Source organism: Balaenoptera ricei, chromosome 14, assembly GCF_028023285.1.
Source record: "Balaenoptera ricei isolate mBalRic1 chromosome 14, mBalRic1.hap2, whole genome shotgun sequence".
Taxonomy (NCBI): domain Eukaryota; kingdom Metazoa; phylum Chordata; class Mammalia; order Artiodactyla; family Balaenopteridae; genus Balaenoptera; species Balaenoptera ricei.
Window position 1 is genome coordinate 31,623,873 of NC_082652.1, and position 13,044 is coordinate 31,636,916.

Consider the following 13,044-nt stretch of genomic DNA (forward strand, 5'->3'; position numbering starts at 1 on the left):
TTGTGAAAGGAATTATAGGTCAACCTCTTTGGGTAAATGACAACCTTTAAAGCATCCGTTTAGGTGGCCCCCTCGCATCCCTTACATTGATGGGGGTTAACATCTCTGGTCTCTACTTCTCTTAGCTCCAAACGCCTTTATCACCTGTTATCAGAACTATTCAGAGCAGCTCAACAATAATTTTCCTACATGACTCTGAGACCTCATTTGGCTTTTTAATAAACAGTCACATTCTAATGAGGCCTTCATAAAACTGACTAAATATGTTTAGAAATCATTAGCTTAAATTACCAGTGGAAAAAAATCTCCTTTGGGAGGCCCCCAGATTTGGTTCTAAGACTTTTGGCAGATGAATTAGTACAACAACACAACGGAGTCCTGAGGCTCCGCGTAAACGGTGTCAATGGGAGTGCCTGGGAAACAGGCGATGGATAAAGAGCTCCGCGTCCCTCGGGTGGGTTCATTAAAGAGGGAAAACAATCACAGCACATCCGGCGCAATTTACGTGCCAGGTGTGCAGCTGTCGCCAGGTGCCAGGGAAACTGACAAGGGTCCCTTGCCACAACACACGGGCTGAGAGGGACTCACGGGGGTGACCAGGAAGTCTTAGATAATGACGGGTCCTGGCAGATGTACCGGGGACCCCGCTGGAGGGAAGTGCAGCGTCTGAGTCTTCTGCACAGGTGCTGCGACAGGGAAGGCCTCCCAGTGGCTCTAACACCAGCAATTACAGCGGCCTAATGTGGAGCGCTGCAGGGCAGAAATCTGGGGAAAGCTGCCTGGCTCTGACTTAATGAATCAAGTCTGTGTAAACAAACAGCGTTCCCGGGCTCATGCCTGATTCATGAAGGACACACTGCGTGCACTCAACGTGGTAAGTAGCTAGTTGCTCCCCTTAAAAGCATGTCATTTTCATTTCTTCAGTGGTTTGCTGCTGCTGTTGCCAAGCATGGAAAATGGAAACGTCATCTCTCAACAAATGTGCAGGATGAACAATGGGAAACAGCCTGGAATAAGATTCGACTTTTTCCCGGAGGGCATGTGACCTTTTGTCAACACCCCCAAATCACACCAGACATTTCAAGGACAGATGCCATTAAGTGCATTACTAATTGAAGACAGGTTGGTCCAAGAGGCTGATGGTAACAGGGGAGGACTCTCCAGAGCTTGCCACGTCCCCACAAACCGGGTAAGGATTTGCAAGGATTTTTTTTTTTAGTAGGCTTACCAGACCTAAAATTACTGAATTTCTGTGAGCCTGTGGGCTTCCATTTATGGCTGAACTTGAACGCTGAGTCCCCTCTTCTGCTGCACACTGTTAGCTGAAGTGTCCACGGTTATTTGTCAGAAAGAAGAGTTTCCATCAAAAATATCAACAGTGGCCACCCTGTATGGGATGGGTCCAAGTGCCTGATGGAAGGAAGAGAGACCACCACTGCCTGGCCTTTTTATTTGCTATTATTCCAAGGCAGGTAACTCGGAACGAAACTTGCATTCCAGCAAAAGGTGCCATGTCCAATAGACAGTGGGCTTTGGTGTTTGAAGCTTTTTTACTGTAGTAATTTTTTAGCACAATCTTCCTTTGACCTGTTAGCCAAAGACCATGCTGTCCTGATTTTTCCTTAAAGGAAGAGGGTTTATCATATGAAGACAGCTCACCTCTAGCTGAGACAGGCTGGGACCTGGGACCTGGGACCCTTTGTTGCAATGCTTGCACCTGGACAAATCTCTCTTCGAACAACAAAATACAAAGAAACCACAAGGGACTAAAAATAACTGTGTGCATGCACAGTTGGGGCAAATTCTGGACAAAAGACACAAAAAGACCCCAAAAAAACCCAACTGCCACTTTTGAAGAGCCAGGAGCAAAAGCAGGAAAAGCAAAAAAGCAAAAGCCCCTGCACACAGCACCACCAAAGGGGTGGGCAAACCACCTAAGCCACGCCTCCGGCCCGACCCCTGGACACATTCCTACCCTCACCCCATATAAGGAACCAGCTCACCCTGACTCGGGGAACGAGCATGGGAACCTGTTACTTGTTTTCGCTCCCCCTTGCTGCAACACGGGCCCCAATAAAGCCTGGCCTGAATTTCTTGTCTGGCCTCTTATCAATTTCTATCGATTAAGGAGGCCAAGAATCCTGGTTGGTAACACAGTCACTGAGTCCTGAGATAGCACACTTTTCAATTTCAAATAAGCAAAAAATACACGTGTGCCTTTATTTTTAAAAAATCCAGTAGTAGTTGTTATTTTTAATAATTATCTACTTTTCAAAATAATTTATCTTGGGACTATTTTAAGTGAGCTCCGATGCAAATATGTAAAATCTGGTAAATAACTTCCAAGGAATACAGTTATTGGGAAAGCAAAGCAGTGCGAAGCAGTCTCCAGATCTCTCTTGCTCCTTACCACACTAGGCAGTCAACAAGTATTTGTGAGATGAGTGAAGATTCAGGATGAATCATACGTTTCAGGGGAAGAAACAGATAGAATATTTAGCTTAGCTGTTTCACAGTTAACCTAGCAGACGTTAACTACTCTCTGATACTAAGAGGGAAGAATTCGCATTCATTCACTTTGTTGGGCATTTCCTGAGTGCCAGGAGGGAGAGACCAAAAATTTGTAAGGCTGTCTCCTCCCTGAAAGGAGCTTGCTTTCTGGTGCAGTTGAATTTTTTTTTTCTCCAGTGGTCATGACTGCTTTCATAGCAAAATACTGATTTGGGGTGAAAAAAGGTAATTTATAGATACCACTGTAGGTCTTAGCTTTGCTGGAGAAAAGGTAAGGGTTACATTAATATCTATGTTTACGTAGTCCTCAGAATGGGGTGGGAATTTCTCTAACCACCTGACATGTAGAAACTCATTTAGTCTTTACAAGATCCCTATGAAGCAGGTGCTATGACATCTCCACCGCCCATGTGAGGGGTTGGTGTTGGGAGCTCAGCGACTCCTCCTCCCCACTTCCTGCCAGCTCCCCTGCTCTCACCGTCTCCCAGGAGACAGGGAAATGGTTTTTACACTGTTAGTATGTAAACTAGTGCTTTGTAAGCTTTTCTACTTTACATAATGGGCCCATAGCTTCTCCTCACTTGTCTTGTCACTTTACTAATATCCTTTATTCTACAGAAAATTTTACATTTTAATAGTCAATTTTCCCCATCCTTTTCTTAACGTGTTGAGCTTTTGGTATATTTGAAACACTCTTAAAACAAAGGCCATAAATATTTTCCCCCATATTTCCTTCTAAAAATTTTAAAGCGTTTAAAACTTTTGGTCTTTATTTAGTATTCACTTTTGGGCTTTTTTTTTTAGTCCACATGAATAACCAAATGTCTCAGTTCAATTGATGGAAAAGCTCATGCTTTCCCCACTAATTACACATTTTCCCACAGATGCCTACATCAACATCTGGGCTCTCTTTTTTGATCTGTTGGTGTATTTATTTCTACCTAATTTGTGGTATCTATAGTTTTCCCTTTTGCTATGTCCTTTTCTGGTTTCGATATCAAGGTAATACTAGCCTCTTAACATAAAATGGGGCAGTAGTCTTTCTTTTTCTCTTCTCAGAATAATTTTTATAAGATTTGAATTACCCATTCCTTGAATATTTAGCAGAATATACCTATAATACGTTTGAGACTAGTGCTTTTCCATGGGTCACTTTTTAACTATAATTCACTTTTTAAATCATGATTGTCTCTTCAGAATTTGTTTCTTTTTGAGTCAGTTTTGGAAAATCATATTTGTCAAGAAAATTACCTACTTTATCTAAATTTTCAAATTTATTGTTACTCATATTATCTGTTATGATAAAAAAAATGTATTCTATTCCCAATATTTGTTACTTTTGATTTCCTTTCTTCTGATTGCCAGATATTTGTCAATTTCATTAGTCTTGCCACAAAACCTTTTTGATTATGGTGATTTTTATTATTGTTTCTTTGATTTTTATTTAATAACTTTCTGCTCTGCTATTATTACTTTCTTTTTTCTTTCTTTAGTTGTACTCTGTTCCTCATTTATCTTCTTGAATTAGAAGCTCAGTCGTCTAATAACAACATTTAAGAACATATATATATATATATATATATATATATATATATATAGTTTTGGGTACCATTTTCTTTGCATCCGACACATTTACTAACTGATGCTTTGTGATTCACAGTTCTAAGAATTTTCTGAATTATATTACGGTGTTTCGCTTTGACCAGTGAATTAGTGGAAGTGCTTTCTCACCCAGAGCCTAAGTGAAGACCCATTTGCTTCTGTGTCATTTCCCTGTTCTGGTGCCGGCCTGGCTTCCCTCCCCAACTCCCCCCACCCAACCTCTCCCTTTGCCCTTTCTTTGAGCATCTATCATTTGTGGGTCTAGGTTTTATGTGGCCATCTCAGTTCAAATTCTTAGCATTGCACATGTCCAAGGTGTTACCTCCTGTTCTTGGTGGGCTTTAAAACTCAAGATCCAAGCTCGTGAGACCGAAGCCCTCCCACCCTCTCACTAAGACCTACGTGCACCATCATGCCTGTCCTCCAGCGGGCAGCTGCCGGGCCCACCCTTGCTGTGGTCTCTCGTCCTCACTTTCTGGTCTCTAGTAGTTTACTTTCTTAAGAGCTAAGCTAAACACTTTTAACATATATGTTTACATATACATTTATATTTAATATTAAATACATTAAAACACATTTACATTTTATCTAGAATTTCTAGATGTTTGTAGGAGGAGGATCTTCAGGTTATTGATTTGACATTTTTGCTAGGATTGTAAGTACCTCCCACTTCTCAATGTCTCTCTTCTTCCTGGTTTGTGCTTCCTGATACCTTCTGAAAATCCATTTTTTTAAACAGATTTATTGAAGAAGTATACCTGATGTACAAAAAACCTCATGTGCACAATTTGATGGGTTCTGACACATGCAGACATCCTTGGTACCATCACTACAACAATATCCACCACCTCCTGTGGTTTCCTGTGTGCCTTTGTTCTTGGCGCATGCCCGTGTGTGTGTGTGTGTGTGTGTGTGTGTGTGTGTGTGTGTATTAAGAGCACTTATCGTGAGGTCTACCCTCTTAACAAATCAAGTACGCAATGCCTATTGTTGACCACAAGCACACTTTGTACAGCAGATCTCTAGAACTTGTTCATCTGGCATACCTGAAACCTTATACCCACTGAACATCAACCCCCCACGTCTCCCTCCCTGCAATCCTTGGCAACCACTCTTGTACTTTCTGCTTCTAAGAATTCGACTATTCTCCATCATTCCTATGAGTGGAATTGTGCAGTCTCTGTCCTTCTGTGACTGGCTTATTTCACCTGGCGTGATGTCCTCCAGGTGCATCTGTGTTGTAAATGGCAGGATTTCCTTTCTTTTTAAGGCCGACAGCTAATCTTAAGAAACAACCCCTTTATGGTTTCTGCCCCAATATCTCAATTCAAGGCTAATCTCTAGGCTGAGGGTAGATCTCACAATGTCAACCTCTCTAAGAAGTAATGGGTCCTCCAGCAGAACCATAGAATTGGGGCCACTATTTAACAAAGCAGTTGCACCCTGTGTATCTTCTCGTTTTAAAATTTCCCTTTGGAAAGAATCCTGTCGCATCCCACGACCAAGATCTTAATTACTTAAGAAATTCCTGGTTAAATAAAAATAGCTCCTCCGTAGTCAATACAGATGAAGTAACCCAAGACCTTGGGGGGGGCGGGGGGGGCGGCGGAGTGTGGTCTCCACTTTAGAGGTCAGGAAAGGGAGGAAAGGAAAATCTAAGCGAGAGGAGATGCTGGATTTCTAAGCCCAGGATTGACTCCAGGCCTGCTGGCTGTTCTCAGAGTGGATTTCCCCGAGGTGGGGAATGCAGTCCTGTCTCCTGGGGGCTCCCATTGTGTTCTGACACCCAACAACCAGCATGCATGCTTCGCCGTGTTTTTGTGTTGTTGTGCGCTCAATATAGCCGGATAACAACTGCTTTTAAATCTTGAGTGCCTTTTCTGTCTGTTGCTATCACAACAAATGAAAGCAATTCAGGCTATGTTTACTGATAATTTATAAGCAAGTGCAGCAAGCGAGAGGAGGAGCCGTGGTAGCTGATATTTTTGGAAGGACACACACTGCTTCCAGAGCTGGCTAAGCAAGGAACAAATGACCAGCAGGCGGAGAGGACCACTTACCCTCCCCACTTCCACCAGGTTGGTCACCATGATGACGCTCGCTGTGTTTTCATGCCACACCATCCTCCAGAAGTCATAGATGGTCTCTTGCATTGGTCCTGCAGCAAAACACAGCAGAGACTTTTGTTTTCTTTGTGAGTTTGCAACTGGAAAATTTCTGGGGCTTGCAAAGACATCTATGGACGGCCATAGGCAGTCCCCTTACTTTTCTAGGTGGACAGAGCTCTCCTTCTAGTGTTGGTGCGAGAGGGTATTCTTCCTAAAACGACACCCTTAGAAATACTGAATTTTTCACTCATGGTTGAATTTTCTCATGTCATCCAGTGTATCTGCATTTGAGCTCTTTTGCCCTTCTTAAACGACTGCTGTGAAAGAAAGTTATTTCTTCATCATTTAGCCATTTATCTCCATAATACTCAAGAGTGAAATTTAAAAAAAGAAATGGGTACCATTACTCTTCCTGCTAACGACTGGCAGATATCCCGGGAAATGGTATATAGAATGAAATGAGCATCTATAGGAAAAATAGCCTTTTCTTGTTTCTAATATTTTTCTTATTCTGTGCTATCTGTCAAATTAATCCTTTTTAAAATTTTCGCCTGACTCCCTCAAGTGAGAGAGGAGTTGGATTCAAGCAGTTGTACTTCCTGTCACTGAACGTGACCGGGATCTGCTGCCCCAGCTCTTGGGATCTTAGTATTAAGAAGCTCTTTTTATGGACTGGGGAAAAAAGAGGGAAAATATGTGTTATAAAATGCCAGTGCTATAGATACTGTATAGGTATGGAAAGCTGGAACTTAATCTTTCTTTTAATGCAGATTTTTAAAAAACCCAAACTCGACTTTATGCCCATGCATGTCTGAGGGTCTACGTGTAACAGCATAAATCTTTATACGACCAGCAGACGTGTGAGGACAGGAGAGGAAGACAACTTCAAAGGCATGGAGAGTCACGTTACACGGGGACTCAGAGGGGCATTTAGGGATGGGTTGGGACAGCTGTGATGCTGTATCTGGACGCTGCAGATCACTGGGTCTGGAGCTCAAACATGTGCATTTGAGATCTGCCTCTGGCTCTGAACTGGCTGTGTGATTTGGGGCAAGTTACTTGGGCCACTGAGACCTTTAGTGTCTGCATCTCTCTTTATCCACATACTGATTTCAGGAACACGTCTCAGGGTTATTTTAAGGATTTGTGGAATGAATGCACACTTAGGCATTTTACACACAGCCAAGCGTCAGAACAAAACAAGGTGCATTTACCTTAAAATATTATAAGGAATGGAGGGAGATAAGTTGGAGGTATATTTAAAGCAATTTGGGCTATAAGTTGATCAATTTTTAAGCCAGGTGATGGTTACGTGAAGATTCATTATACAATTCTGTTGACTTTTGTACATATTTGAAATTTTCTATGACAAGTTTTTTTTTTTTTAAAGAGATATATTATCATTGAGTGTAGAATCTGATCAGTAAAAACAGAAAGCTTTCTCCATAAATTATTTTGCAGAAATCAGTAGGTTAAGCCATAGGTTAGGAAGAACTTGTAGCCTTCATTTGCCTTATAAAATGAACATTAAGGAATTTAACTCAAACCTTCTAAAGCCCAAGGTACTACAAGAGTTGAAACTGCAAAAACAAAGACCGAAACAAAAACAAAAAAAACAAGGTGCACTTAAAGATATTTATTAATGGTCACTCATTGGCTGAGCAATGGGGGCACAGCCGGGGGCGCCTTCAGTCATCTCCCCTTCCTCTTGACCAATTACCAGTTGGTTCCTGTGTACCTTTTCTTCTTCTTCCTCACTGTCAAGCCTCATTCCTTCCTCTCTGGAATGCAAACATCTATCGTTCCTCCTGCTGCCATAGCTACACTCGTCCCCTCCCCGTGAGAACCCCTCCAACTCCTGAGCCTCTGCGTCGAGTTCCCTTATGGGATCTTGCACACTGCCCACCACGAAGCTGCGCCTGCCATTTGGTCCTGTCCCTTGGCACTTGCGTGCCATTCTCCTGAGGCACAGGCTGAAGATTTCAGTGACTTCAGTCAAGGTTACAGGGGACACAAGTAAACATTGGATTCCATCAATCACTATGCTTCTAGCTTTCGGGGAGAGAGGTGCCTCCGTTGTGTACTTAACAGCTTGTTACTTACTCACAAGGAAAAAATACCCTGAGTCCATCTCTGTGCAAACAGATAGCCTTCCCAATGCGACCCCGAAACACAGGGCTGACGCTTTCTGCTTCCTTCACTAGATGCACAGGCCTGTGCCACCTACTCTGAAACTTCTAGAAACAGTTCTGATGACAAGGGCTACCGTGGATGAATCAGATGTCCCAGCATGGAGGACGGCGAGTGCCTTCAGGGAGAAAGCCCCCTCTCCCTTCTATGCCCAACAGAGACATTCACGGCTGGGGGCAAGTTCCCAGGTGCAACTCACTCGCCCTTTTTTTGGCTTCAGACCCTGTTGTGATGACTTGTCTCAAGTTCCGGGGCTGGGGAATGTGGCTGTCGTGGTTTACTGCTCTTTCCTTAGTGTCTGTGGGATACCCAGCACATAGCAGCTCAATGAATAAATGAATGAATGAATAAGTCTGTATGCATCAGGATAAACCATATTATTTACTATTATACTGTTATATTAAATATAAAAATATTAAGTAATGTTAATAGGTAATATTTGTATGAGTCCATTTCTTGACATATTTCAGAGATTATCTGTAGAAGCTTGAAAGCACATTGCCTTTACTCCTTCCCGCTTCATAGAAAGGGGAACATCTTTTGCAGGAGCTTCTTCAGAATGAGCGTGATGGTTACCCAGTCCACAGAGCGCCGCCGGGCAGTGCTGCAGGAGCTGGTCCCAACCACTAAGCAGGTGGCTCCTCTGAGTCCCCCTGCCCCGAGGCTTTGCCTCCAATCTTAACTCAACCCATGATCCGGAGCCAGAGTGCGATCCTGGCTTCCACTAACTGTTCTCCGTCGAAGGCAGTGGTTCTCAACTCTGGCTGCATATTACAATTACTGTGGAGCTTCTAAACAATTCTGATGTCCTAACCCAAGAGACTCTGCATTTATTGGCCGGGGCCGGGGGTTGGGTCTCCTGGGGAAGGACCACAGATCTACAGCATCGGGGCATTCAGCTCCACCTCCGACCTGTCACGTGGTCTCCTATGGAGGTGGAACTGTGGAACACCCAAGATTTGTAGGTTTTGAATCTACTGAATAGTCTAAGCCGTATACAAGCTCTTTGAATCAAGAAATCCCAATTCTTTCTGATTTAGAAGGAACTTCCCTCATAAAATATTATCTGGGAACATGGCCGTGCCATTTTACCGAGGGGCAAAGCGGTAGTTAAGGTGACACAGGTTTTTAAATGTTTACTTAACTACGTTTGGGTTACCTTTAAAATAAAGGGCATTTATAAGAATCAGTGGCTCACTTGGGTGATGACAATGATCACTAAATCATCATTTAGTCTTGATGATTTTCTTACCCATTGACCTGGACTAAAAAAAAAAAAAAAAGATCAGGAGAGAAGAATGCATTAGGTGAGGGTCTTTTTAGTGCTAAAATTAGGACAGGTATCCAGAAGAACTAAAACAGTTTGGGGCTAAGATCTGAAAATGAATTTGAACACAAAGATTATTCTAAGTTGATCTGAGAAAGAAAAGAATTGGTGCTAGAAAAGGTCCCCCAGCCTCCTTCCCCCACCCTCCCTGTGCAGTTTTGCCCTGTTCTTCCTTGTTCCTTGTCCCTTGTCTCTTCCCTCCTTCCTGGGTGGCACCATGTGCTGTTGGATGTGAGTGTGGTCCCCTCCTGCATACCACTCGGCTCCTCCCACACCTGGTCCCACACCTGGGGCAATTCAGTGATGAAACTGCTCAGGTGGGCACTGCAGAGTCTTATCTTGGCTGATGATTCAAGATATTTTCATGAATGTTCATTCAAATCTTGTTTTTTTTTTTGGAGGGGGAAACACGGAAGAAGGCAGGAACCCAAAGGTAAGGTTTTTAATGCAAAATTTGTCGATCCTGTTTTCCTTTTCTCTTCAACATATTTCAAAGTATTTCCTGAGACCCGAATACATTATGATTCAGAGATACACGTCTCCAAACAAAATCAAAAAGCACACTGGAGGCTGGGGCGGGGTGACCTCACTGACACCATGTGGTTTTAGCAGCTCCTGGTGGCGTTGGATGACTGTGGCCATTGTGAGCCAACACCGAGAGTCTCCAGATGCATGCCTGGTACACAGGGCGCTTACCCTCAGTCCCACACCGTTGCTGGGCTGAAACTGGGGGAGGACCACCTGAGGAGGACCACCTGGGGAGGCTAGGGATGTATTCCTAACCTTCGATGTCTGTCTCCCAAAAGCTGGAAAACACCCTCAGCACGGGGAGAATAATCCATGGAGAGGTCACTGGAGATTGCTCTCAGGGTGGACAAACAGCTAAACTCCTAAGACAAGGAAACAGCAGGCAAAGGATGCTGTGAACCCCGCCCCCTCTGGCATGAACGGCTGCAGTGACAGCCCCGGAAGGTATCTGATTTCTGCAGTTGCTGGCTGGGTGCGAGCCCCACGATCACCGTGGCCATGCATTTACAGATGTTGGCACACTAGGTGGGATGGTTATTCTCAGCAGCTGTCCCCGGGGGACCGAAGCGTTTAAAAGGTAAGGTCCTGAAATTTCAATAGCATCAGGCCAGTACCACATCCCACTTCCCTGACGATCGTCAGCACGCACAGACCTCTCTCTGCTGAGCAGGAGACATGCGGACGGGTGTTCTTACACAACCCAGCCCTGGAGGAGCAGCAACAAAAAAGGGCAGAGAGAACTAGAGCAGAATGAAAACAATGAAAAGCCGTGAAAAGTGTAAGTGAAAGACATTCAAGGATGGCTCTATTGTGTAAGACCAGTTCTCTAGTTCATGGGCAGTGGGAGATATTAAAACTCATAATTTCAAACCTTGATAGATGACTTCTACCCCTCCTTTTCATATTCTCATTTCTATATAGTATGTTTTCTGCATTAGAGCCACAGGAAGTCAAGGTCCTTGGAGCTCACGGTGGCGTATGCGAGTTTTTGGAAGGGAAGAAAGGGTACAGATACAAATTGGTATTCCACTGTAAACAGGATAATTCCTAACTTCTTTTGAGCTCTTACTATTTCCCAGGTCTCCTTTGAGTGTTTTACATGTATTATGTCATTAATTTAAAAATCACAACCTTATCTGATAGGTGCTACTCTTCCCCCATTTTACTGAAAGGAAACTGAGGCAGAGAGACGTCAGCAAAGTTGTCCACGGCGTGAGGTCTAACCCCACCGGTCACACTGCCGCCAGGTGAGCACCCAAGGAACTGGGAAGGGCCCTACCTGACAGGTGTGTGTGTACAAGTCATCACGATCCTGGCAAGAGTAGAAGAGAAGGAAAGCCATGTCAACCACCCGAAAACCACCTTTTTAAATGCCTTTTTATATGAGATCAATTTCCCTCCTTTAAGCTTCCCATGGTCCCATTGCTATAGAATAAAGGCCAAGTTCGTGGGCACATCTTCTCCCAAGGCCCCTTCTCCGCAGCCTCAACCTCCCCATCCGAGCATTTCCAGAACCCAGCACCTCCTAGTTTACTCCCTCCATTTTCACCGCCCCCCCCAAGCCACGTGCCCCCTGAATGACCAGCGTAGCCTCAGCCTCGGGCTCCCCCACCTTGTTCTCCCCATCTCAGCCACAGCTTGCCTCTGCAAAACGTTACTTTCCTGCTTAAAAATCTTCCAAGGGGTTTCCACTGAGTAAAACCCAGATTCTTTAATGCGGCAAATGTGGTCCCGCACAGCCTGTGCCTGGACCGGGTCTCCAGTCTCAGCTTTTGCTGTCGCAGGTGCCACCTCCCTGGGACCCCTGTGACGATCCCCTGCCAGGACCCCTCCGAGCTTGCTTCATTCATTCTTACCCCCTTTCTGTCCCCTGGTGGGAATCTGAGTGTGCGACCCATATCTACAGGTGAGCCCTTAGCCTGTTCTGTGCCAGGCACCCTGGGAGGGATGGTGAGGGATGCAAAAGTGGTAACAGAAATATAGCCCCTGCTTTCAAGAGGCTTGTAGCTGTGTAAGGTGGAGATAAGGCAAGAACACACCACACTCGCATATAAAGTGCAGTAAGGTCAGCGTCCTGGGACTCTTGAACTTCACCTGAGATGTGCACACCTCTGCAGACACAAGGAGATTTTTTCCAAGGGGGACATGGGTAGTTTCTAAAGTAGTAATTTCTAGACACTTAGCGGCTTTATGGACTCTGCCCAAACTGATCTCCCTGAGGAGTCCCAGGAACAGTGGTCTTTCTCAAACTTGACAAAGCCCTCACTCATCTTAAATATTACTATGGGGCACTGCCCTGGTGAAAAGACCTGCAGGTGTGAAACCAAGGGATGGACTGAAATACTGACCCTGGGAACTCACAGTGCTTCCTGCCTTCCCTTATGAAACATACTTATATAAAGGGACAAATTTGGTGTTAAAAATGGGGTGTTTTGGTTCATCCTGAGATGCTCTGAATTCAGAACATCCAAAGTGGTAGAGGCTGGTAACACTTATTCTTTTAACTGGAACTGGGTTCTGTAGGACAGCCAAGTTTTCCTGGATGCAAACCATGGATGAAAGTTTCATGTGTTTTCTTTCGGATTCGGTGTGCTTTAATCTGTAAGGTGGTTAAACTCTATTTATCGCACATCATAAAATATTTATTCTCATTATATCAATCCTCATTTTATCTTAGAAAATAATTAAATATCGCCTATCTCCTATTAACAAATAAACATATATAAACTTATAATGAAAACTTTAGATAGCAACTTAAAATGTTCAAAGGGGGTACAT

At 44.0% G+C, this 13,044-nt stretch overlaps 1 protein-coding gene across 4 annotated transcripts in view; it reads right to left on the reverse strand.

Moving 5' to 3' along the window:
* Positions 1–13,044, reverse strand: part of PTPRM (protein tyrosine phosphatase receptor type M) — a 747,478-nt gene that overhangs the window by 53,188 nt on the left and 681,246 nt on the right. For all 4 annotated transcript variants that reach the window (XM_059894848.1, XM_059894849.1, XM_059894847.1 and 1 more), the window contains one exon: positions 6,174–6,271. In XM_059894848.1, the coding sequence (XP_059750831.1) occupies positions 6,174–6,271 (98 nt within the window). The remainder of the gene's footprint in view (positions 1–6,173; positions 6,272–13,044) is intronic.